Below are 22,453 nucleotides of genomic sequence, written 5' to 3'. Positions count from 1 at the left end.
AATTCCAATTTTCTTTACATTAAGCTGAAAGATTTTAGTGAAGGTTTAGCTGTATGGTTCCATCATTCTGGGTCAATATTGGCATTTCTGTGACTGTAAGTTATGGGAGTTTCTGAGAATGTGCCCTAGAAAAAGTGTCTGTATATCTGTTATTTACTGCCCTATAATAACCCTACCTCGCATGTACAGAAGTAGCCCCCTGGGCCCAGATAGAACACGTAATGACACCCACGCCCAAATAACCCGCTCTGGCCTGGTTGAGGCCCAATCACAGACTACAGGGGCAGTGTTGTGAAGTTTAGTTCAGCCAAGTTTAGCCTCAGTCCGAACCCCATCTCCCTAGAGGTGTCTTCTGTTCCCTCCCTCTTCCTCCCCTTGTCTCTTGTGCATTCTCAACACAGCCTGGATCAGTTAGTTCAGAGGTTCTGAGGAGGCACTACACAGCTCTGGGATCCAGTTTGAAGTCAGTGTTCATTTAGCTACTGGTGAGATGGATAAGTGTGTGATGACACTCCCAGTCCTGCTGCTGTTCCTGGGCCTGGTTGTGATGTCCCGATCCTGTCTAGAGCCAGCCTCTGCATACAGGTTCACTGGGGCTGTCTGTAGGCTGACCTACCCTGCAGCGGTGGTCTGTGAGTATCTATCTTATTGATTCCAGTCTCCCTACGGTGTTTTCTCAAATGTTTTTCACCAGAACTGTTACTCTCAGGGTAGTTAACTGTTTTGTAAAGTATTGTCTTTAGTCTACAGTGAGGGAAAAAACTGCCCACTGACAAAGAAATTATCAGTCTGTAATTTTAATGGTACGTTTATTTGAACAGTGAGAGACAGAATAACAACAACAAAATCCAGAAAAACACATGTCAAAAATGTTATAAATTGATTTGCATTTTAATGAGGGAAATAAGTATTTGACCCCTCTGCAAAACATGACTTATTACTTGGTGGCAAAACTCTTGTTGGCAATCACAGAGGTCAGACGTTTCTTGTAGTTGGCCACCAGGTTTGCACACATCTCAGGAGGGATTTTGTCCCACTCCTCTTTGCAGATCTTCTCCAAGTCATTAAGGTTTCGAGACTGACGTTTGGCAAATCGAACCTTCAGCTCCCTCCACAGATTTTCTATGGGATTAAGGTCTGGAGACTGGCTAGGCCACTCCAGGACCTTAATGTGCTTCTTGAGCCACTCCTTTGTTGCCTTGGCCGTGTGTTTTGGTCATTGTCATGCTGGAATACCCATCCACAACCCATTTGCAATGCCCTGGCTGCATGAAGGAGGTCCTCACCCAAGATTTGACGGTACATGGCCCTGTCCATCTTCCCTTTGATGCGGTGAAGTTGTCCTGTCCCCTTAGCAGAAAAACACCCCAAAAGCATAATGTTTCCACCTCCATGTTTGACGGTGGGGATGGTGTTCTTGGGGGTCATAGGCAGCATTCCTCCTCCTCCAAACACGGCAAGTTGAGTTGATGCCAAAGAGCTCCATTTTGGTCTCATCTGACCACAACACTTTCACCCAGTTGTCCTCTGAATCATTCAGATGTTAATTGGCAAACTTCAGACGGGCATGTAAATGTGCTTTCTTGAGCAGGGGGACCTTGCGGGCGCTACAGGATTTCAGTCCTTCACGGCGTAGTGTGTTACCAATTGTTTTCTTGGTGACTATGGTCCCAGCTGACTGTGGTCCCAGATCATTGACAAGATCCTCCCGTGCAGTTCTGGGCTGATTCCTCACATTTCTCATGATCATTGCAAATCCACAAGGTGAGATCTTGCATGGAGCCCCAGGCCGAGGGAGATTGACAGTTATTTTGTGTTTCTTCCATTTGCGAATAATCGCACCAACTGTTGTCACCTTCTCACCAAGCTGCTTGGCGATGGTCTTGTAGCCCATTCCAGCCTTGTGTAGGTCTACAATCTTGTCCCTGACATCCTTGGAGAGCTCTTTGGTCTTGGCCATGGTGGAGAGTTTGGAATCTGATTGATTGATTGCTTCTGTGGACAGGTATTCTTTTATACAGGTAACAAACTGAGATTAGGAGCACTCCCTTTAAGAGTGTGCTCCTAATCTCAGCTCGTTATCTGTATAAAAGACACCTGGGAGCCAGAAATCTTTCTGATTGAGAGGGGGTCAAATACTTATTTCCCTCATTAAAATGCAAATCAATTTCTAACATTTTTGACATGCGTTTTTCTGGATTTTGTTGTTGTTATTCTGTCTCTCCCTGTTCAAATAAACCTACCATTAAAATTATAGACTGATAATTTCTTTGTCAGTGGGCAAATGTACAAAATCAGCAGGGGATCAAATACTTTTTTCCCTCACTGTATATATAGACAAATTGTGTATTTTCTCTTTAGTAAATGAGAAGACGACCAAGGTCATCCAGGCTGCGTTCCAGCATGCCAAATATCCAAGCATTAGCAATGAGAAGTCTATTCTCTTTGTTGGAAAGGTGAAATATGGACTTGCCAAGTGAGTGGACCTGACAGTCAGTGTACCTGCACCACATGCACGCGCTTATGCTGTTCCTTTCATCCTCCTCCATTACCTTGCATGCCATCCTTTTATCCTGCATTCACTTACCATAGATGATGTATACGACACATGATTGGATGAATGCATAAGCACTCATTTTTCAATCAATAACAGATTGAATGTCATCACGGTCACCATTGCTTTGTTGTTTTGCTCCTTTATTCTTTCTAAAATGAACAACCAATAATAATGTCCTCTCCTGACCTTTGCCCTCTCAGTCTGGAGATCCATAACCTGTCGATTGGGCGAAGTGAGTTTGAGCTCATAGCAGGTGAAGGCATTGAGATTGCCATCTCCAACGTGTCTGCTGTTTTCAAAGGAACCATCCAGTATGGATATGGAAGCTGGCTGTGAGTCCTTCCATCAGTCATTTTTATTTATTTTCATTTGATTTCACCTTTATTTAACCAGGTAGGCAAGTTGAGAACAAGTTCTCATTTACAATTGCGACCTGGCCAAGATAAAGCAAAGCAGTTTGACACATACAACGACACAGAGTTACACATGGAGTAAAACAAACATACAGTCAATAATACAGTATAAACAAGTCTATATACGATGTGAGCAAATGAGGTGAGATAAGGGAGGTAAAGGCAAAAAAAGGCCATGGTGGCAAAGTAAATACAATATAGCAAGTAAAACACTGGAATGGTAGATTTGCAGTGGAAGAATGTGCAAAGTAGAAATAAAAATAATGGGGTGCAAAGGAGCAAAATAAATAAATAAAATAAATAAATACAGTAGGGAAAGAGGTAGTTGTTTGGGCAATGTAGATGGGCTATGTACAGGTGCAGTAATCTGTGAGCTGCTCTGACAGTTGGTGCTTAAAGCTAGTGAGGGAGATAAGTGTTTCCAGTTTCAGAAATTTTTGTAGTTCGTTCCAGTCATTGGCAGCAGAGAACTGGAAGGAGAGGCGGCCAAAGAAAGAATTGGTTTTGTAGGTGACCAGAGAGATATACCTGCTGGAGCGCGTGCTACAGGTGGGTGATGCTATGGTGACCAGCGAGCTGAGATAAGGTGGGACTTTACCTAGCAGGGTCTTGTAGATGACATGGAGCCAGTGGGTTTGGCGACGAGTATGAAGCGAGGGCCAGCCAACGAGAGCGTACAGGTCGCAATGGTGGGTAGTATATGGGGCTTTGGTGACAAAACAGATTGCACTGTGATAGACTGCATCCAATTTGTTGAGTAGGGTATTGGAGGCTATTTTGTAAATTACATCGCCAAAGTCGAGGATTGGTAGGATGGTCAGTTTTACAAGGGTATGTTTGGCAGCATGAGTTAAGGATGCTTTGTTTGCGAAATAAGAAGCCAATTCTAGATTTTACTTTGGATTGGAAATGTTTGATGTGGGTCTGGAAGGAGAGTTTACAGTCTAACCAGACACCTAGGTATTTGTAGTTGTCCACGTATTCTAAGTCAGAGCCGTCCAGAGTAGTGATGTTGGACAGGCGGGCAGGTGCAGGCAGCGATCGGTTGAAGAGCATGCATTTAGTTTTATTTGTATTTAAGAGAAATTGGAGGCCACGGAAGGAGAGTTGTATGGCATTGAAGCTTGCCTGGAGGATTGTTAACACAGTGTCCAAAGAATGGCCAGAAGTATACAGAATGGTGTCGTCTGCGTAGAGGTGAATCAGAGACTCACCAGCAGCAAGAGCGACATCATTGATGGATACAGAGAAGAGAGTCGGTCCAAGAATTGAACACTGTGGCACCCCAATAGAGACTGCCAGAGGTCCGGACAGCAGACCCTCCGATTTGACACACTGAACTCTATCAGAGAAGTAGTTGGTGAACCAGGCGAGGCAATCATTTGAGAAACCAAGGCTGTCGAGTCTGCCAATGAGGATGTGGTGATTGACAGAGTCGAAAGCCTTGGCCAGATCAATGAATACGACTGCACAGTAATGTTTCTTATCGATGGCGGTTAAGATATCGTTTAGGACCTTGAGCGTGGCTGAGGTGCACCCATGACCAGCTCTGAAACCAGATTGCATAGCAATCTTTTCATTGTGAAAAGGGAGGATGAGAGGGATGGAAATAGTTTGTGATATGATTAGATATAACTTTCTAGATCTTACAGTTAAGTATGTTGTGGTTTATCCAAATGTCATGTTGGCTACTACTGAAGTTTTGTATGTTAACCTTGAATAGCTGCGTGGTCATGACACTGCCATGTGTAATCTGTTTTGCAGTGTCAATGTGGGACATTCAGTAGATTTTGAAATTGATTCGCACATTGATCTTGGCATTAACCCCAAACTCTGTAAGTACCTTTTTCTACCCATTGTTTGTGTGGTGTTCAATGTTCACTCTTCCTTCTCATTCTTCCAAAGAGTTTACAGGAATCTTATCTTACCTTTTGTAATGTATTTCCTGCCAGTGATCATGTGCTTTCTCTGTCTCAGATTGTGGAAAGGGGAAAGTTGCTGCAGACACATCAGACTGCTACCTCACATTCCACAAGCTGGATCTCCTGCTGCAGGGAGACAGGGAGTAAGTGGCACGTTCTGGAACTCAGATAGTTTTATACACATAGTGTAAAATGGTTTATCTGTAATGTCCTCTTCCTTCAAGGAAAGTAACATGAAGGACAAACCCTGTGTTTTACATTCTGGCTTTAGGCCTGGCTGGCTCAAGAGGCTGTTCACAAACTTCATCACCTTCACTGTGAAGCTGGTTATTAAAAGCCAGGTGAGTGATGATTAGAGGGAAATATAGGAGAATAATGTACTGTTGGACTTAGGGTAGGCCGTCTTTGTAAATAAGAATTTGTTCTTAACTGACTTGCCTAGTTAAATAAACCTGCAGTGTATCAAAGTATTGCTGATGGCTCAACTCTGCCCTCTACTGTCTTGTTAATGCAACCCAGCAAAAACATTGTCACATCAGCTGCAACATAGAATTAAACAATATCCCTGTTTTCGTCATCTTAGATCTGTAAGGAGATCAATAATGTGGCAAACATATTGGCTGACTTTATACAGGAACGAGCAGGTATGGACACGTTTGGGGAGCCTGGGTAGATAGCACACGAAGCCTATAGAGGTATCAAGACGTTCTCTTATTTAGAATATCTGTCAGTGACTATGTTTACATCTCCGCGTTGATTCCCACAGAGCAATTCCTTAGTGATGGTGACATCAGCATGGATATTGGAGTAACTTCTGCCCCTGTCATCACATCCAATTACATTGAATCATACCACAAGGTACTGTATATTATCTAGCATCCATATTCATTGTACATGATGTACATTGTACATATTCATTGTACATGATGATGCACAATGCCAATTGTTATTATATGTATTACAGTATCTTTCTTCTGTCTTCCCATGATGTCCAGGGTCTGGCCAAATACAACAACATGACAGCTGTCATCAATGAGTCTGTATTCGACCCCAGCCAACTGACAGAGGACCGCATGCTTTACTTCTGGATCTCTGATGAGGTCTTCAACCCCCTGATTACAGCTGCCCACCAAGATAGACGTTTTGTCCTCAACATCTCTGGTCTGGAGCTCACAGTAGGTGTCTACCAGACTAGTGGAAGTCATGTGGACTAGTGTCCAAGGCAGCATTTATCAGGAAAACAGTAATCAGTACTTGTTGTTGGGGTTTGGTCCACGGTGTGTTACAATATAGTAGAGGCAGGGAAACTGACTGTAGCACTGTGACGGGGAATGACATTCTTGTTCATTACAAGCTGAATTACTGTGTTTGTTTTAATGTATGCCAGTTATTTAACATGGTCAATTTCATTTCAGGAACTGTTTAAGACACATTTGTCTACCCCCATTCCAGAGTTCCTTAGCCAGGTATGTGACAAACCCACTCAGGACAGTCCTCAGACAGACACAATATGCTTTTATCAGCTCCACAGACCATGTGACCTATCTTGGCCTCTGCAATTTAGTGGTGTTTTGAGTTTCATTGTATTTCAAACCTCATATATTGTGTACACAGGTAAGTCAGTGTGATAAATCTGTCTGTGCCTGTATGAAACCTGTCTCTCTGTATCCTTTTGGCAGTTTCTGTCCTCTGAGGAGCCAGTGCTGAGGGTGTGGAGTGTGTCAGTGCCTCACCTGTGGACGACCCCAATGGGCACCTATGTCAGAGCTGTGGCTGCAGCAGAACTGACTAGTGGAGCTGAGGACATCCCAGGACTTTACTTTGAGATGGTCAGCCAAACAAACACCTGTTTTAATATTTTAAATGATAGCCTGGCATCAGACAGTAATGTGTCCAAGAAGAGTAGCTGAATGGGGTTTGTCGTTGTCTAGGAGGTGGAGGTTGTAGTGACTGCTTCCTACGCCAAGAAGAAACTGATCCTAATCGCTACAACATCACAGTGAGTCCATTTATGCGCCTATACTGTAGTGAACATGTACATACACATGTATAGGAGCTGCATATGTGAGTAAAGGCATTACATGAAGACCATGCTTTTAATTGGTCTTGTGATACTGACTCCACTGTGCCTCTATAAGGGATACAGACTGTAATGGTTTAGTAAAACACTTTCTGATTGCATGGCAGTTTACTAACAAGTATACGGAACAAAAATATAAACGCAACATGTAATGTGTTGGTCCCATGTTTCCTGAGCTGAAATAAAAGATCTCAGAAATGTTCAATAAGCACAAAAAGCTTATTTCTCTCAAATTTTAGGGACAAATTTGATTTCATCCCTGTTAGTGAGCATTTCTCCTTTGCCAAGATAATTAATCCACCTGACAGGTGTGGCATATCAAGAAGCTGATTAAACAGCATGATCATTACACAGGTGCACCTTGTGCTGGGGACAATAAATGGCCACTCTAAAATGTCCAGTTTTGTCACAATGCCTCAAGTTTTGAGCAAGCATGCAATTGGCATGCTGACTGCAGGAATGTCCACCAGCGTTGTTGCCAGAGAATTTAATGTCCATTTCTCTGCCATAAGCCGCCTTCAATGCCGGCCTCACAAATGCTGACCACGTGTAACCACGCCAGCCCAGGACCTCCACATCTGAATTCTTCATCTGCGGAATAGTCTGAAACCAGCCACCCGAACAGCTGATGAAACTGTGGGTTTGCACAACTGAAGAATTTCTGCACAAACTGTCAGAAACGTCTCAGGGAAGCTAATCTGCGTGCTCAAATCAAAACTCTAATAAAATATTATTGGTCACATACACATATTTAGCAGATGTTATTGCGGGTGTAGCAAAATGCTTGTGTTCCTAGCTCCAACAGTGCAGTAAATATACTTCTCCCATTGGCAAAGTAACTCAAAAGGGGCGATGATATGATTCACGCTTCTTTGAAAAAAATATATAACAAATTATCAACCCTGCAAGCAATACAAGACTATTATCATGGTGGGAGATTGTAATACTATTTTAAATACCTTAATGGACCGTAATCAAAATCACATTACAAACTATCACCCTCGTGCTCTTAAGGAAATCATGAATGTCATGGATATATTGGAACTGGTGGATATAAGGAGGCTTAAATATCCTGACCTAGTGAGATATACAGGGGCTCCCGAGTGGTGCAGCGGTCTAAGGCACTGCTTCTCAGTGCTAGAGACTTCACTACAGACCCTGGTTCGATTCCAGGCTGTATCACAACTGGCCATGATTGAGAGTCCTATAGGGCGGTGCACAATTGGCCCAGTGTCGTTAGGGTTTGGCCGGGGTAGGCCGTCATTGTAAATAAGAATTTGTTCTTAACTGACTTGCCTAGTTAAATAAAAAAAACATGGCGGAGGCTCTATCAAGCTAGTTGTCTTGACTTCTTTCTTATGTCATTCTCATTGGCACCAAAAGTAAAAACGGGGTTGATAGGGGATAGAATGCTGTCGGACCATCAGATAATTGACATATACATTACTCTTACTGAATTTCCACGTGGGCGAGGATATTGGACATTTAATCATAGCCTATTGGATGATAACTTGTTTTTAACTAGGACAGAGTTAATTTTTCTGACATAACATAGGTACAGCAAATCCCCTTTATTGTATGGGACACTTTAAATGTGAAGAAAAGATAGGTAGCAATAAAAAACTGTACCATAGAGGCTCAGAATAAGTGAGAGGAAAAACAAAAAGAAACGGAACTAATTCAACAAAGATCACAAGTAATATATTATAATAATAAAGCAAAGTGGATGGAATATGGGGAGAAATGCACCAAATTATTTTTACATCTTCAACATAGAAATGCTACCAAAAAGAATTTACTGAAACTTGTTACAAGTGAGAGTCACCCATGATTCACCAAATTATATTTTGAAAGTGGAAGCGGAGTAGACCTACATTAAGGATATGTTTTAGTTTCAGTCTCCTCCATCTTCTCTAACCGAAGCTAATTGTATGGATTTAAAAAATATATATATGTAAAATTAACAGCCATACAGAAAGGCTCATGTGAAGGTGAAAAAGAAGAACTTATTGATGCAATTAAAGCCTTTGAGTCCGGGAAATCTCCAGGGCTGGATGGCATACCAGTAGAGGTATACCAAAACTGTTTTGATATACTCAAAGGACATTTATTAGCATGTTTTAATCACTCCTATGTAAATGTTAGATAATCAGACACTCAACAAGGTCTGATTTCATTATTACTGAAACAGAATATAACACGTGGGAAATATAAAGATCCAGTCCATTGAAAACATTTGGAGGCCCCTTACAATTCAGTGTTGTGATGCAACAATTCTTGCAGAATGTCCAGAGTATTGAATTTAAAAGGAATTGTTGGATATTATTCATTCTAATCAGACAGGCTTTTTACATGGATGAAACATTGGAGATAATATAAGGCAAGTACTGGAAACAATAGAACACTATGGAAAATCTGGGAAACCAGACCTGCTTTCATAGCGGATTTTGAAAAGGCATTTGATAAAGTATGACTGGAGTTTATACATAAATGCCTGGAACATTACAATTTTGGAGAATCTCTTATAAAATGGGTTAAAATTATGTATAGTAACCCTAGGTGTAAAATAGTAAATAATGGCTACTTCTCAGAAAGTTTTAAACTGTCAAGAGGAGTAAAACAAGGTTGTCCACTATTGGTATTATGGCCATCAAAATGTTAGCTATTAAAATCAGATCCAACCATAATATTAAGGGACTAGAAATCCAGGGCTTAAAAACAAAAGGTGTCATTGTACGCTGATGATTTATGTTTTCTTTTAAATCCACAACTTGGATCCCTCCACAGCCTCATAGAGGATCTAGATAATTGTTCCAATCTCTCTGGATTATGGATATTATGTATTGGATCACACAAAAAAAACTTTTACATTACTGTGTAGTTTACCAATAAAATGGTCTGATAGTGATGTAGATATACTTGGTATACATATCTCGAAATAAATACATGATCTCACTCCAATACATTTTTATAGAAAGTTACAAAAAATAGATAAGATCTTGCTACCATTGGAAAGGTAAATACCTTTCTATTTGTGGAAAAATCACCCTGATTAACTCTTTAGTCATATCCCAGTTTACCTATTTGCTTATGGTCTTGCTTACACATAGAGAACAGTTTTTTTAATTATATGAGAAAACATATTCAAATTTATTTGGAATGGCAAGCCAGACAAAATTAAATGGGCCTATTTATATACAGTGAGGGAAAAAAGTATTTTATCCCCTGCTGATTTTGTACGTTTGCCCACTGACAAAGTAATGATTAGTCTATCATTTTAATGGTAGGTTTATTTAAACAGTGAGAGACAGAATAACAACAAACAAATCCAGAGAAATGCATGTCAAAAATGTTATAAATTGATTTGCATTTTAATGAGGGAAATAAGTATTTGACCCCTCTGCAAAACATGACTTAGTACTTGGTGGCAAAACCCTTGTTGGCAATCACAGAGGTCAGACGTTTCTTGTAGTTGACCACCAGGTTTGCACACATCTCAGGAGGGATTTTGTCCCACTCTTTGCTGATCTTCTCCAAGTCATTAAGGTTTCGAGGCTGACGTTTGGCAAATCGAACCTTCAGCTCCCTCCACAGATTTTACCCTATGTTCAAGAAAGGCCTTGTTCCCCTTAATTCAGATTACAACCTCTCACTTTCAGTTATTTGAAAAGGAAATCCTCTCCCAAATATCGCTGTTTTCAAAACAAGCCATAGAAAGTTTGTTGCAATTTCAATTTAATCCACCAGAAAAAACAACAAATAATACAACAAATATTATGGTTAAACTCAACTATACTAATTGATTAAAAAAGCAGTATGTTTTGAAAAAATGTTTTAAAAAGGTATAATCTTCGTAAAATATATTATAAATAGGACTGGTGGAGTTATGTCACACATGCAGTTAACAAAAACAAATGGAAATGTCTGCTCTATCCAAAATTACAACCAACTAATTGCAACATTAACGCAAAATGGAAGAGGAAAGGGGAAAAGGAAGGAACTTGTCTGTCGGCATTGCATTGAAGACCAAAATTGGTTAAAGAAAATTGTGATAAATAAAAAAGTATAGCAGTTAGTTTAAGGACCAAAAAATGTACAGTCGTGCCACATAGATTGCAAAATAGTTAGGAAGAGATTTTCGACGTACCGATTCCATGGCACATGGTTTATGAACTGATACGCAAAACGACTTCGGATCGAACCCACAAATGCTGATGCTTCAGATACTCAACTAGTCTAAAGAAGGCCAGTTGTATTGCTTCTTTAATCAGAACTACAGTTTTCAGTTGTGCTAACATAATTGCAAACGGGTTTTCTAATGCTCAATTAGCCTTTTAAAATGATTAACGTAGATTTAGCTAACACACCGTGCCATTGGAACACAGGAGTGATGGTTGCTGATAATGGGCCTATGTAGATATTCCATTAGAAATCAGTCGTTTCCAGCTACAATAGTCATTTACAACATTAACAATGTCTACACTGTATTTCTGATCAATTTGATGTTATTTTAATGGACAAAAAATGTGCTTTTCTTTCAAAAACAAGGACATTTCTAAATGACCCCTAACTATATATATATATATATATATATATATATATATATATATATATATATATATATACATACATACATACACAGTGGGGCATAAAAGCCTTTGGTCAGCCACCAATTGTGTAAGTTCTCCCACTTAAAAAGATGAGAGAGGCCTGTAATTTTCATCATAGGTACACTTCAACTATGACAGACAAAATGAGAAAAAAAATCCAGAAAATCACATTGTAGGATTTTTTATGCATTTATTTGCAAATTATGGTGGAAAATTAGTATTTGGTCACCTACAAACAAGCAAGATTTCTGGCTCTCACAGACCTGTAACTTCTTCTTTAAGAGGCTCATCTGTCCTCCACTTGTTACCTGTATTAATGGCACCTGTTTGAACTTATCAGTATAAAAGACACCTGTCCACAACCTCAAACAGTCACACTCCAAACTCCACTATGGCCAAGACCAAAAAGCTGTCAAAGGACACCAGAAACAAAATTGTAGACCTGAACCAGGCTGGGAAGACTGAATCTGCAATAGGTAAGCAGCTTGGTTTGAAGAAATCAACTGTGGGAGCAATTATTAGGAAATGGAAGACATACAAGACCACTGATAATCTCCCTCGATCTGGGGCTCCACGCAAGATCTCACCCCGTGGGGTCAAAATGATCACAAGAACGTTGAGCAAAAATTCCAGAACCACACGGGGGGGTCCTAGTGAATGACCTGCAGAGAGCTGGGACTAAAGTAACAAAGCCTACCATCAGTAACACACTACACCGCCAGGGACTCAAATCCTGCAGTGCCAGACGTGTCCCCCTGCTTAAGCCAGTACATGTCCAGGCCCGTCTGAAGTTTGCTAGAGAGCATTTGGATGATCCAGAAGAAGATTGGGAGAATGTCATATGGTCAGATGAAACCAAAATATAACTTTTTGGTAAAAACTCAACTCGTCGTGTTAGGAGGACAAAGAGTGCTGAGTTGCATCCAAAGAACACCATACCTACTGTGAAGCATGGGGGTGGAAACATCATGCTTTGGGGCTGTTTTTCTGCAAAAGGACCAGGACGACTGATCCGTGTAAAGGAAAGAATGAATGGGGCCATGTATCGTGAGATTTTGAGTGAAAACCTCCTTCCATCAGCAAGGGCATTGAAGATGAAACGTGGCTGGGTCTTTCAGCATGACAATGATCCCAAACACACCGCCCGGGCAACGAAGAAGTGGCTTTGTAAGAAGCATTTCAAGGTCCTGGAGTGGCCTAGCCCGTCTCCAGATCTCAACCCCATAGAAAATCTTTGGAAGGAGTTGAAAGTCCGTGTTGCCCAGCAACAGCCCCAAAACATCACTGCTCTAGAGGAGATCTGCATGGAGGAATGGGCCAAAATACCAGCAACAGTGTGTGAAAACCTTGTGAAGACTTACAGAAAACGTTTGACCTCTGTCATTGCCAACAAAGGGTATATAACAAAGTATTGAGATAAACTTTTGTAGGTGACCAAATACTTATTTTCCACCATAATTTGCAAATTAATTAATTAAAAATCCTACAATGTGGCCTCCCGGGTGGCGCAGTGGTTAAGGGCGCTGTACTGCAGCGCCAGCTGTGTCATCAGAGTCCTGGGTTCGCGCCCAGGCTCTGTCGTAACCGGCCGCGACCGGGAGGTCCGTGGGGCGACGCACAGCGTCGCCCGGGTTAGGGAGGGCTTGGTCGGTAGGGGTGTCCTTGTCTCATCGCGCACCAGCGACTCCTGTGGCGGGCTGGGCGCAGTGTACGCTAGCCAAGGTGGCCAGGTGCACGGTGTTTCCTCCGGCGCATTGGTGCGGCTGGCTTCCGGGTTGGATGTGCGCTGTGTTAAAGAAGCAGCGGCTTGGTTGGTTGTGTATCGGAGGACGCATGACTTTCAACCTTCGTCTCTCCCGAGCCCGTACGGGAGTTGTAGCGATGAGACAAGATAGTAGCTACTACAACAATTGGATACTACGAAATTGGGGAGAAAAAGGGGTAAAATTAAAAATATATTTTTTTTAAAAAATCCTACAATGTGATTTTCTGGATTTTTTTCCCTTATTTTGTCTGTCATAGTTGAAGTGATGAAAATGATGAAAATTACAGGCCTCTCTCATATTTTTAAGTGGGAGAACTTGCACAATTGGTGGTTAATTAAATACTTTTTTTTATATATATACCTCACACTGCTGCCTATGTCTGTGCAAGTAAAGAAACAACACTTATGTGACTTTGCTTCTTCCCACTAAAGAATTTCCATAATGAAGGATTCACTGTCCACAGACACACTGCAGGTGAGAATTAAATAGGCATACTAAATCCCAATCTAAGTGACCAGTAGCGGTGGTAGATTGCTTTATTTCTCATTTCCTTATGCTCTCCAGATGGTTGAAGCCCACATTGAATATTTGAAAGAGGCAGTGGAGAAAATAGGTGTCCCAAAAGTCATATCCAGTGAGTACTGTTTCATCCTCTCAGGCTTAGTGAATTGTGATATACAGTGCATATGGAAAGTATTCAGACACACATTTTGTTACATTACAGCCTTATTCTAAAAGGAATTTAATCGTTTTTTTTCTCTCATCAAACTAAAGTTGAAGTTTATATACAGTTTAGCCAAATACATTTAAACTCAGTTTTTCACAATTCCTGACATTTAATCCTAGTAAAAAGTCCCTGTCTTAGGTCAGTTAGGATCACCACTTTTATTTTATGAATGTGAAATGTCAGAATAATAGTAGAGAGAATTATTTATTTCAGCTTTTATTTCTTTCATCACATTCCCAGTGGGTCAGAATTTCTATAGGATTGAGGTCAGGCTTTGTGATGGCCACTCCAATACCTTGACTTTGTTGTCATTAAGCCATTTTTTTTTTTAAGCCATTTTGCCACAACTTTGGAAGTATGCTTGGGGTCATTGTCCATTTGGAAGATCCATTTGCGACCAAGCTTTAACTTCCTGACTGATGTCTTGAGATGTTGCTTTAATATATCCACATAATTTTCCTCCTCCATGATGCCATCTATTTTATGAAGTGCAGTCCCTCCTGCAGCAAAGCACCTCCACAACATGATGCTGCCACCCCAGTGCTTCACGGTTGGGATGGTGTTCTTCGGCTTGCAAGCATCCACCTTTTTCCTCAGTTCCTTCTTGGAACTGATGGTCATTATGGCCAAACAGTTATATTTTTGTTTCATCAGACCAGAGGACATTTCTCCAAAAAGTATGATCTTCGTCCCCATGTGCAGTTGCAAACCGTAGTCTGGCTTTTTCATGACGGTTTTAGAGCAGTGGCTTCTTCCTTGCTGAGCAGCCTTTCAGGTTATATCGATATAGGACTCGTTTTACTGTGGATTTACATACTTTTGTACCTGTTTCCTCCAGCATCTTCACACGGTCCTTTGCTGTTGTTCTGGGATTGATTTGCACTTTTCGCGCCAAAGTACGTTCATCTCTAGGACACAGAACGTGTCTTCTTCCTGAGTGGTATGACAGCTGCATGGTCCCATGGTGTTTATACTTGCGTACTATTGTTTGTACAGATGAATGTGGTACATTCAGGCGTTTGGAAATTGCTCCCAAGGATGAACCAGACTTGTGGTGGTCTACAATTATTTTTTGAGGTCTTGGCTGATTTCTTTTGAATTTCCCATGATGTCAAGCAAAGAGACACTGACTTTGAAGGTAGGCCTTGAAATACACCCACAGGTACACTTCCAATTGACTCAAATCATGTCAATTACCCTATCAGAAGCTTCTAAAGCCATGACATCATTTTCTGGAATTTTCCAAGCTGTTTAAAGGCACAGTCAACTTGGTGTATGTAAACTTCTGACCCACTGGAATTGTGATACAGTGAATTATAAGTGAAATAATCTGTCTAAACTTTTGTTGTAAAAATGACTTTTGTCATGTACAAAGTAGATGTCCTAACTGACTTGCCAAAACTATAGTTTGTTAACAAGAAATTTGTGGAGTGGTTGAAAAATGAGTTTTAATGACTCCAACCTAAGTGTATGCAAACTTCCGACTTCAACTGTACATACAATACCCATAAAGACAAAGCAAAAACTGTTTTTTTAAAATATCACATTTACATAAGTATTCAGACCCTTTACTCAGTACTTTGTAGAAGCACCTTTTGCAGTGATTACAGCCTCGAATCTTCTTGGGGATGACGCTATAAGCTTGGCACACCTCTATTTGGGGAGTTTCTCCCATTCTTCTCTGCAGATCCTCTCAAGCTGTCAGGTTGGATGGAGAGCGTTGCTGCACAGCTATTTTCAGGTCTCTCCAGAGATATTCGATTGGGTTCAAGTCCGGGGTCTGGCTGGGCCACTCAAGGACATTCAGAGACTTTTCCTGATGCCACTCCTGCGTTGTCTTGGCTGTGTGCTTAGGGTCATTGTCCTGTTGGAAGGTGAGCCTTCACCCCAGTCTGAGGTCCTGAGTGCTCTGGTGCAGGTTTTCATCAAGGATCTCTCTGTACTTTGTGCCGTTCATCTTTCCCTCAATCCTGACTAGTTTCCCAGTCCCTGCCGCTGAAAAAATCCCCAAGGCATGATGCTGCCATGCTTCACCATGCTTCAAACATGACAATTGGAGTTCAATCTTGGTTTCATCAGACCAGAGAATGTTGTTTCTTGTGATCTGAGAGTCCTTTTGGTAAGCTCCAAGCGGGCTGTCATGTGCCTTTTACTGAGGAGTGGTTTCCATCTGGCCACTCTACCATAAAGGCCTGATTGGTGGAGTGCTGCAGAGATGGTTGTCCTTCTGGATGGTTCTCCCATCTCCACAGAGGAACTCTGGAGCTCTGTCAAAGTAAACATTGGGTTCTTGGTCCCCTCCCTGACCAAGGCCCTTTCCCCCGATTGCTCAGTTTGGCCGGGCGGCCAACTCTAGAAAGAGTCTTGGTGGTTCCAAACTTCTTCCATTTAAGAATGATGGAAGCCACTGTGTTCTTGGGGACCTTTAATGCTGTTTGGAACCCTTCCCCAGATCTGTGTCTCGACACAATCCTGTCTCGGAGCTCTACGGATAATTCCTTCGACCTCATGGCTTGTTTGTTTCTCTGACATGCATTGTCAACTGTAGAACCTTATATAAACAGGTGTGCGGCTTTCCCAATCGTGTCCAATCAATTGAATTTACCACAGGTTGATTCCAATCAAGTTGTAGAAACATCTCAAGGATGATCAATGGAAACGGAATGCACCTGAGCTCAATTTCGAGTCTCATAGCAAAGGGTCCGAATACTTATGTAAATAAGGTATTTCTGTTTTTTACTTCTTTTTTTTTTCATTTCTAAAAACCTGTTTTCACTTTGTCATTATAGGGTATTGTGTGTAGATTGATGAGGATTAAAAATATATATATTTTAGAATAAGGCTGTAACGTAACAAAATGTGGAAAAAGTCAAGGGGTCTGAATACTTTCCGAATGCACTGTAAGTGTGTTGTTGTGAACAATATAATATGTTCCTCTTTTGACCGTTGTCTTAGAACTGGAACCAAGTTTAACTGCACTACTGGACAAACAGGGAGCAAATCTGTTTGAGCTCATCGAACCCCAGGTTGTTTCTCAGGATGTGAGTACTCATACATACACCTTCACTTCATTCTTACTCATAAGCTCAAATTAAAATATATACGCAAACTATAGGACTAAGTAAATATTTTACAGAACGGATACTATTCATTGTCATCTGTCTTTCTGTCTGTAGGGTTTTGTGATTATCCAGACAGACTTTGCCTTTCCTCATCATCTGCTTGTGGAATTCCTCAGGAAGACTCTGGAGTGATTCTAATGTTGAGATGGTGGGAGTGGTCACAGGCGCTCCCTGTCCCTGCGCATCAAATCACATACAGTAGGCTACAGTATACCGAGGTCTAATGTGCAATGTTTTGAATGACTGTATTAGTGGAGGTGTTGATAAACTTACACTTCGGAATACAATTACTAGTTGTATTTGCACATTAAACAGGAACAGGTGCAAACACATAGAAAATTAGGCACTCTGTGTGTGAAAAGGTTTTTGAAAAGGTCATTGTACACTCAGGTCTTTGTACACTCATTATGAACTTCTGTATTGACATGGTTGATTATGTCTCTTAACCTTGTCCCTAAAGCTGAATTAGATATACAACTTGGCTCAATAAGAAACATGATTTGTATTTGCATACTGTAAGTAAAGGGTTAAATGTGACCATGGCAGTAGGGTATTTCCGCTTATTGTGATTGAATTGGTTAATTTAATATTCCATGGATCAGGTGGCACAGAGCAGGTAGAACCGGTTCCTCTGCCAACTGCCCTGATGTACCAGGTGTCCCTCTGCCCTCTGGGAAGATAGCCATTCATCGATAGAAGATGGCTTCAGAATGGAAACAATACCAACTTGTTTGGTCTCTGAAATGTCCCACTGAAATGTGCATCTTTTAAATAAACTAATATATGGTTGATGGTAGTCTCCTTTTAATTCACACACTTGTTTTATAAAATAAAGTAATAGAGGAGATATGTATTGGAAAATAAGTTATATTTCATAATACATATAGGGACAATGTTCTTAAAGTACTACATCTTCACAATGAAAGAAAGTCTTCTCATATAATATTGCCTGCCCCTTCCACCTCTCCTCCAGCAATATGCTTATGACTGTATAGCTTACATGTAGCCAGGTCATTCCTACAATGTCACAACAGCCTTAGCTTTGGCTCCCCCTCCTGTTCAGCTCAGGCATTCGGCGTCGCCGGCCTTCTAGTTGCTGCCGAACCTGATGCTAGCAAACACCCTTCCCTCATCAACCCAGGACTTGTCTCGTCATCATTACACACACCTGGTTCCAATCCCCACTCTATCACTGTATATATACTCCCTCTGTCATTTGTCTTTGTCGGTCATTGTAAATGTTACTTGTTTTCCTGAGAGGAAGCTCTCCTACTATTTCCTGAGTACTTTATTATTTTGCACTTTGGGTTTCGTCACGATTTTATAATTATAGTGCTTGTGTCACAAGTGTAGAAAGGAGTAGGCAGGAGCCAGTCATTGTAACAATAATCGACAGGACAATGGTAAACCATGGGCACACTTATACAATTACTAATCACTGGGAATAGGGGCCAGGTGTGCGTAATGAAAGTTTTGTAGGGATCTGTGACAGATTTCATGTAATAGACATTGTTAGGTTCTAATTTTTAAGAGTAAATTACTCCACGGACACCACAGAAGCTTAACCAAGTAGAATTCTTCCCAAAGGGTCGATACAGCTGTAATTCAGACACATATATGGCATCCCCCATGGTAGTATTCATACCCCACTTTGGGTGGAGTCTACTCCTTATCGCTAAACATGGCATCATTCTTCATGGCATCATGGCATCAAGCTGGGAGCTAAGTGATATGAGCCTTCAACGGTTTCACCCTTATTAGTACTGCCACATGCGATCGTGTTCCTTGCACTCTGCCACATGCGATCGTGTTCCCAGCCCCTCCCAAGCTTCATTATGACCCCTCATGTCTGTTTTGTAACTAATGTTCCTATACTTCTGAGTATACACATTTTCAAAGTTTCACCCTGAATCCAACAACATACACAAAATAGTCCAAATTGGTGAAGTAAAATGAAAAAAAAACCCGGAAAAGTGGTGCGTGCATATGTATTCAACCCCTTTGCTATGAAGCCCCTAAATAAGATCTGGTGCAACCAATTACCTTCAGAGGTCACATAATTAGTTAGATTGCACACAGGTAGACTTTATTTAAGTGTCACATGATCTGTCACATGATCTCAGTATATGTTCTGAAAGGCCCCAGAGTCTGCAACACCACTAAGCAAGGGAACCACCAAGCAAGCGGGACCATGAAAAACAAGGAGCTCGCCAAACAGGTCATGGACAAAGTTGTGGAGAAGTACAGATCAGAGTTGGGTTATAAAAAAATATCAGAAACTTTGAACATCCCACGGAGCACCACAACAAACCTGCCAAGAGAGGGCCTACCACCAAAACTCATGGACCAGGCTGGGCTTTACGGAAGAGTGGCCAGAAAAAAATCCATTGCTTAAAGAAAAAAGTAAGCAAACACGTTTGTTGTTTGCCAAAAGGCATGTGGGAGACAAACATATGGAAGAAGGTACTCTGGTCAGATGAGGCTAAAATTGAGCTTTTTGGCCATCAAGGAAAATGCTATGTCTGTCGCAAACCCAATACCTCTCACCCCGAGAACACCATCGCCACAGTGAAGCATGGTGGTGGCAGCATCATGCTGCGGGGATGTTTTTCATCGGCATGGACTGGGAAACTGGTCAGAATTGGAGGAATGATGGATGGCACTAAATACAGGAAATTCTTGAGGGAAACCTGTTTCAGTCTTCCAGAGATTTGAGACCGGGACGGAGGTTGACCTTCCAGCAGGACAATGACCCTAAGCACACTGCTAAAGCAACACTCGAGTGGTTTAAGGGGAAACATTTAAATGTATTGAAATGGCCTAGTCAAAGCCCAGACCTCAATCCAATTGAGAATCTGTGGTATGACTTAAAGATTGCTGTACACCAGCGGAGCCCATCCAACTTGAAGGAGCTGGACCAGTTTTGCCTTGGAGAATGGGCAAAAATCCCGGGGACTAGATGTGCCAAGCTGATAGAGACATACCCCAAGAGACTTGCAGCTGTAATTGCTGCAAAAGATGGCTCTACAAAGTATTGACTTTGAGGGGTGAATAGTTATGTACGCTCAAGTTCAGTTTTTTGTCTTATTTCTTGTTTGTTTCACAATAAAACATATGTTGCATCTTCAAAGTGGTAGGCATGTTGTGTAAATCAAATGATACAAACCCCCCAAAAATCAATTTTAATTCCAGGTTGTAAGGCAACAAAATAGGAAAAATGCCAAGAGGGGTGAATACTTTCGCAAGCCACTATAGGTGCATAATCCTAACGGTGGAACCTAACAGGGTGGAAATTTGGAGCCTAATCAACCATCAAGATTAATTGTCAGATTCAACAGAAGATGTCTTTGTTTCTTGGGACCTAGAACAAGCATCTCTGTTTTGTTTGAGTTTAAAAGTTGAAAGTTTGCAGCCATCCACTTCTGTCTGAAACCCAAGCTTCTAGCGAGGGCAATTTTGGGGCTTCACCATGTTTCATTGAAATGTACAGCTGTGTGTCATCGCATAGCAGTGAAAGTTAACATTATGTTTTCGAATGACATCCCCAAGTGGTAAAACATATAGTGAAAACCATAGTGGTCCTAAAACGGAACCTTGAGGAACACTGAAATTTACAGTTGATTTGTCAGAGGACAAACCACTCACAGAGACAAACTGATATCTTTCCTACAGATAAGATCTAAACCAGGCCAGAACTTGTCCATGTAGACTAATTTGGGTTTCCAATCTCTCCAAAAGAATGTGGTGATCGATGGTATCAAAAGCAGCACTAAGGTCTAGGAGCACGAGGACAGATGCAGAGCCTCGGTCGAATGCCATTTAAAGGTCATTTACCACCTTCACAGTCTAAAACCAGACTGAAGCATTTCGTACACATTGTTTGTCTTCAGGAAGGCAGTGAGTTGCTGCGCAACAGCTTTTTCAAAAAATGTTGAGAGGAATGGAAGATTCGATATAGGTTGATAGTTTTTAAAATATTTTCTGGGTCAAGGTTTGGCTTTTTCAAGAGAGGCTTTTTGGATTGTTCTTATTTTCCTCAATCAAGTACAAGTAAAAATCGACAATGAGTGTGGCTATTTCACACTGTTTGCTTTCCCAAATTTGTGGGCGTGGTTGAGGGGAATTCTTTATTACTTGAATACGCAACTGTCACTGGGGGGGGGGACATGGCAGGCAGGGGTCTAAACCGGGAAGCCTATCAAAAAGAGAATAGCAACAGGAGTACAGGGAAAAACATGCTGGTTGACTTAACTAACATACAAGACAAACTGGCACAGAGGGCTAGGAAACACAAGGATAAATACACTGGGGAAAATAAGCGACACCTGGAGGGGGTGGAGACAATCACAGGAACAGGTGAAACAGATCAGGGCGTGACCACCTTTTACACAGACACGGTATTAACAGCTCTTCAGGCTTCACTGTTATGGTGCACAGTCAGTACGCAACACTATGCTCATAATGTCTTAGCAGGATCAGACAGCCAGGGAAAACCAGTCTACGGAGCACAGGTGAATTTTGCAGTATATTATAACAATCAATGAATGGATACAAAGTTCCATCTTAAGTTGATGGGTAGGCTACTGTCTGGGAATGTTATTTTCAATTATTGAACAAATGATTATATTCTTGGATAATGTATACCAAGGTAATTCTTTGTCATGCCTCATCTGAGCAGGATTAGATGGTGACGGGTCTCATCAGGAATAACTGAATATCATGCACTCAGAAATGTCTTTATGCTGATGTAGGTGTAAAACACAAAAGGGGACATATTTGCATATGTTATGGACTTGTGAATTCTGGCAAAGAGTATGTTCTTTTATCTCCGCATGTCTACAGATTCTCAGTGTTTTTGTTTACTTGGAAATATTGATACTGGAGACTGTTATCAGAAGAAACTGTGCAACTGTCACGTCACCTCCCACTCCTCCCCTCCAGTGTTTGACTAACCACCGGTCCTGAGATTCATCATTATGTCATCAGGCACACCTGGACTCCATTACCGAATGTATTACCTCCCCTATATCTGGCACTCCCTTAGGTTCTCTCTTCAGTTAGTATTGTTTATGTATTTCATGTCTGTACGCTACTTGTGGTTGTTATATTGTTCGATGTTCTGTTTATTATTAAACTCTCCCCCTACACTTGTTTTTCCGACTCCCAGCGTATACATTACAGTAACCTAGCTTTTATAGCGGGTAAGAAATGCATTGCCATTAATTGGAAGGTTGGTTATCCACCCACAATGTCAGT

At 41.3% G+C, this 22,453-nt stretch overlaps 1 protein-coding gene across 1 annotated transcript; it reads left to right on the top strand.

Moving 5' to 3' along the window:
- Positions 1 to 279: 279 nt before the first annotated feature.
- On the top strand, positions 280 to 17,986 carry LOC139371217 (cholesteryl ester transfer protein, plasma). Its single transcript, XM_071111423.1, has 16 exons — positions 280 to 632; positions 2,362 to 2,476; positions 2,758 to 2,889; positions 4,735 to 4,805; positions 4,948 to 5,035; positions 5,164 to 5,233; positions 5,476 to 5,536; positions 5,659 to 5,750; positions 5,888 to 6,067; positions 6,308 to 6,358; positions 6,572 to 6,721; positions 6,824 to 6,891; positions 13,780 to 13,822; positions 13,913 to 13,982; positions 17,031 to 17,116; positions 17,252 to 17,986. Exons 1-16 carry the CDS (start codon positions 491 to 493, stop codon positions 17,327 to 17,329), a joined length of 1,497 nt encoding a protein of 498 aa, XP_070967524.1. The 5' UTR covers positions 280 to 490; the 3' UTR covers positions 17,330 to 17,986.
- Positions 17,987 to 22,453: the final 4,467 nt, after the last annotated feature.

Source organism: Oncorhynchus clarkii, chromosome 2, assembly GCF_045791955.1.
Source record: "Oncorhynchus clarkii lewisi isolate Uvic-CL-2024 chromosome 2, UVic_Ocla_1.0, whole genome shotgun sequence".
Classification (NCBI taxonomy): domain Eukaryota; kingdom Metazoa; phylum Chordata; class Actinopteri; order Salmoniformes; family Salmonidae; genus Oncorhynchus; species Oncorhynchus clarkii.
The sequence above is the reverse complement of the archived record's forward strand: the minus strand, read 5'-3'. Positions and strand labels throughout refer to the sequence as shown.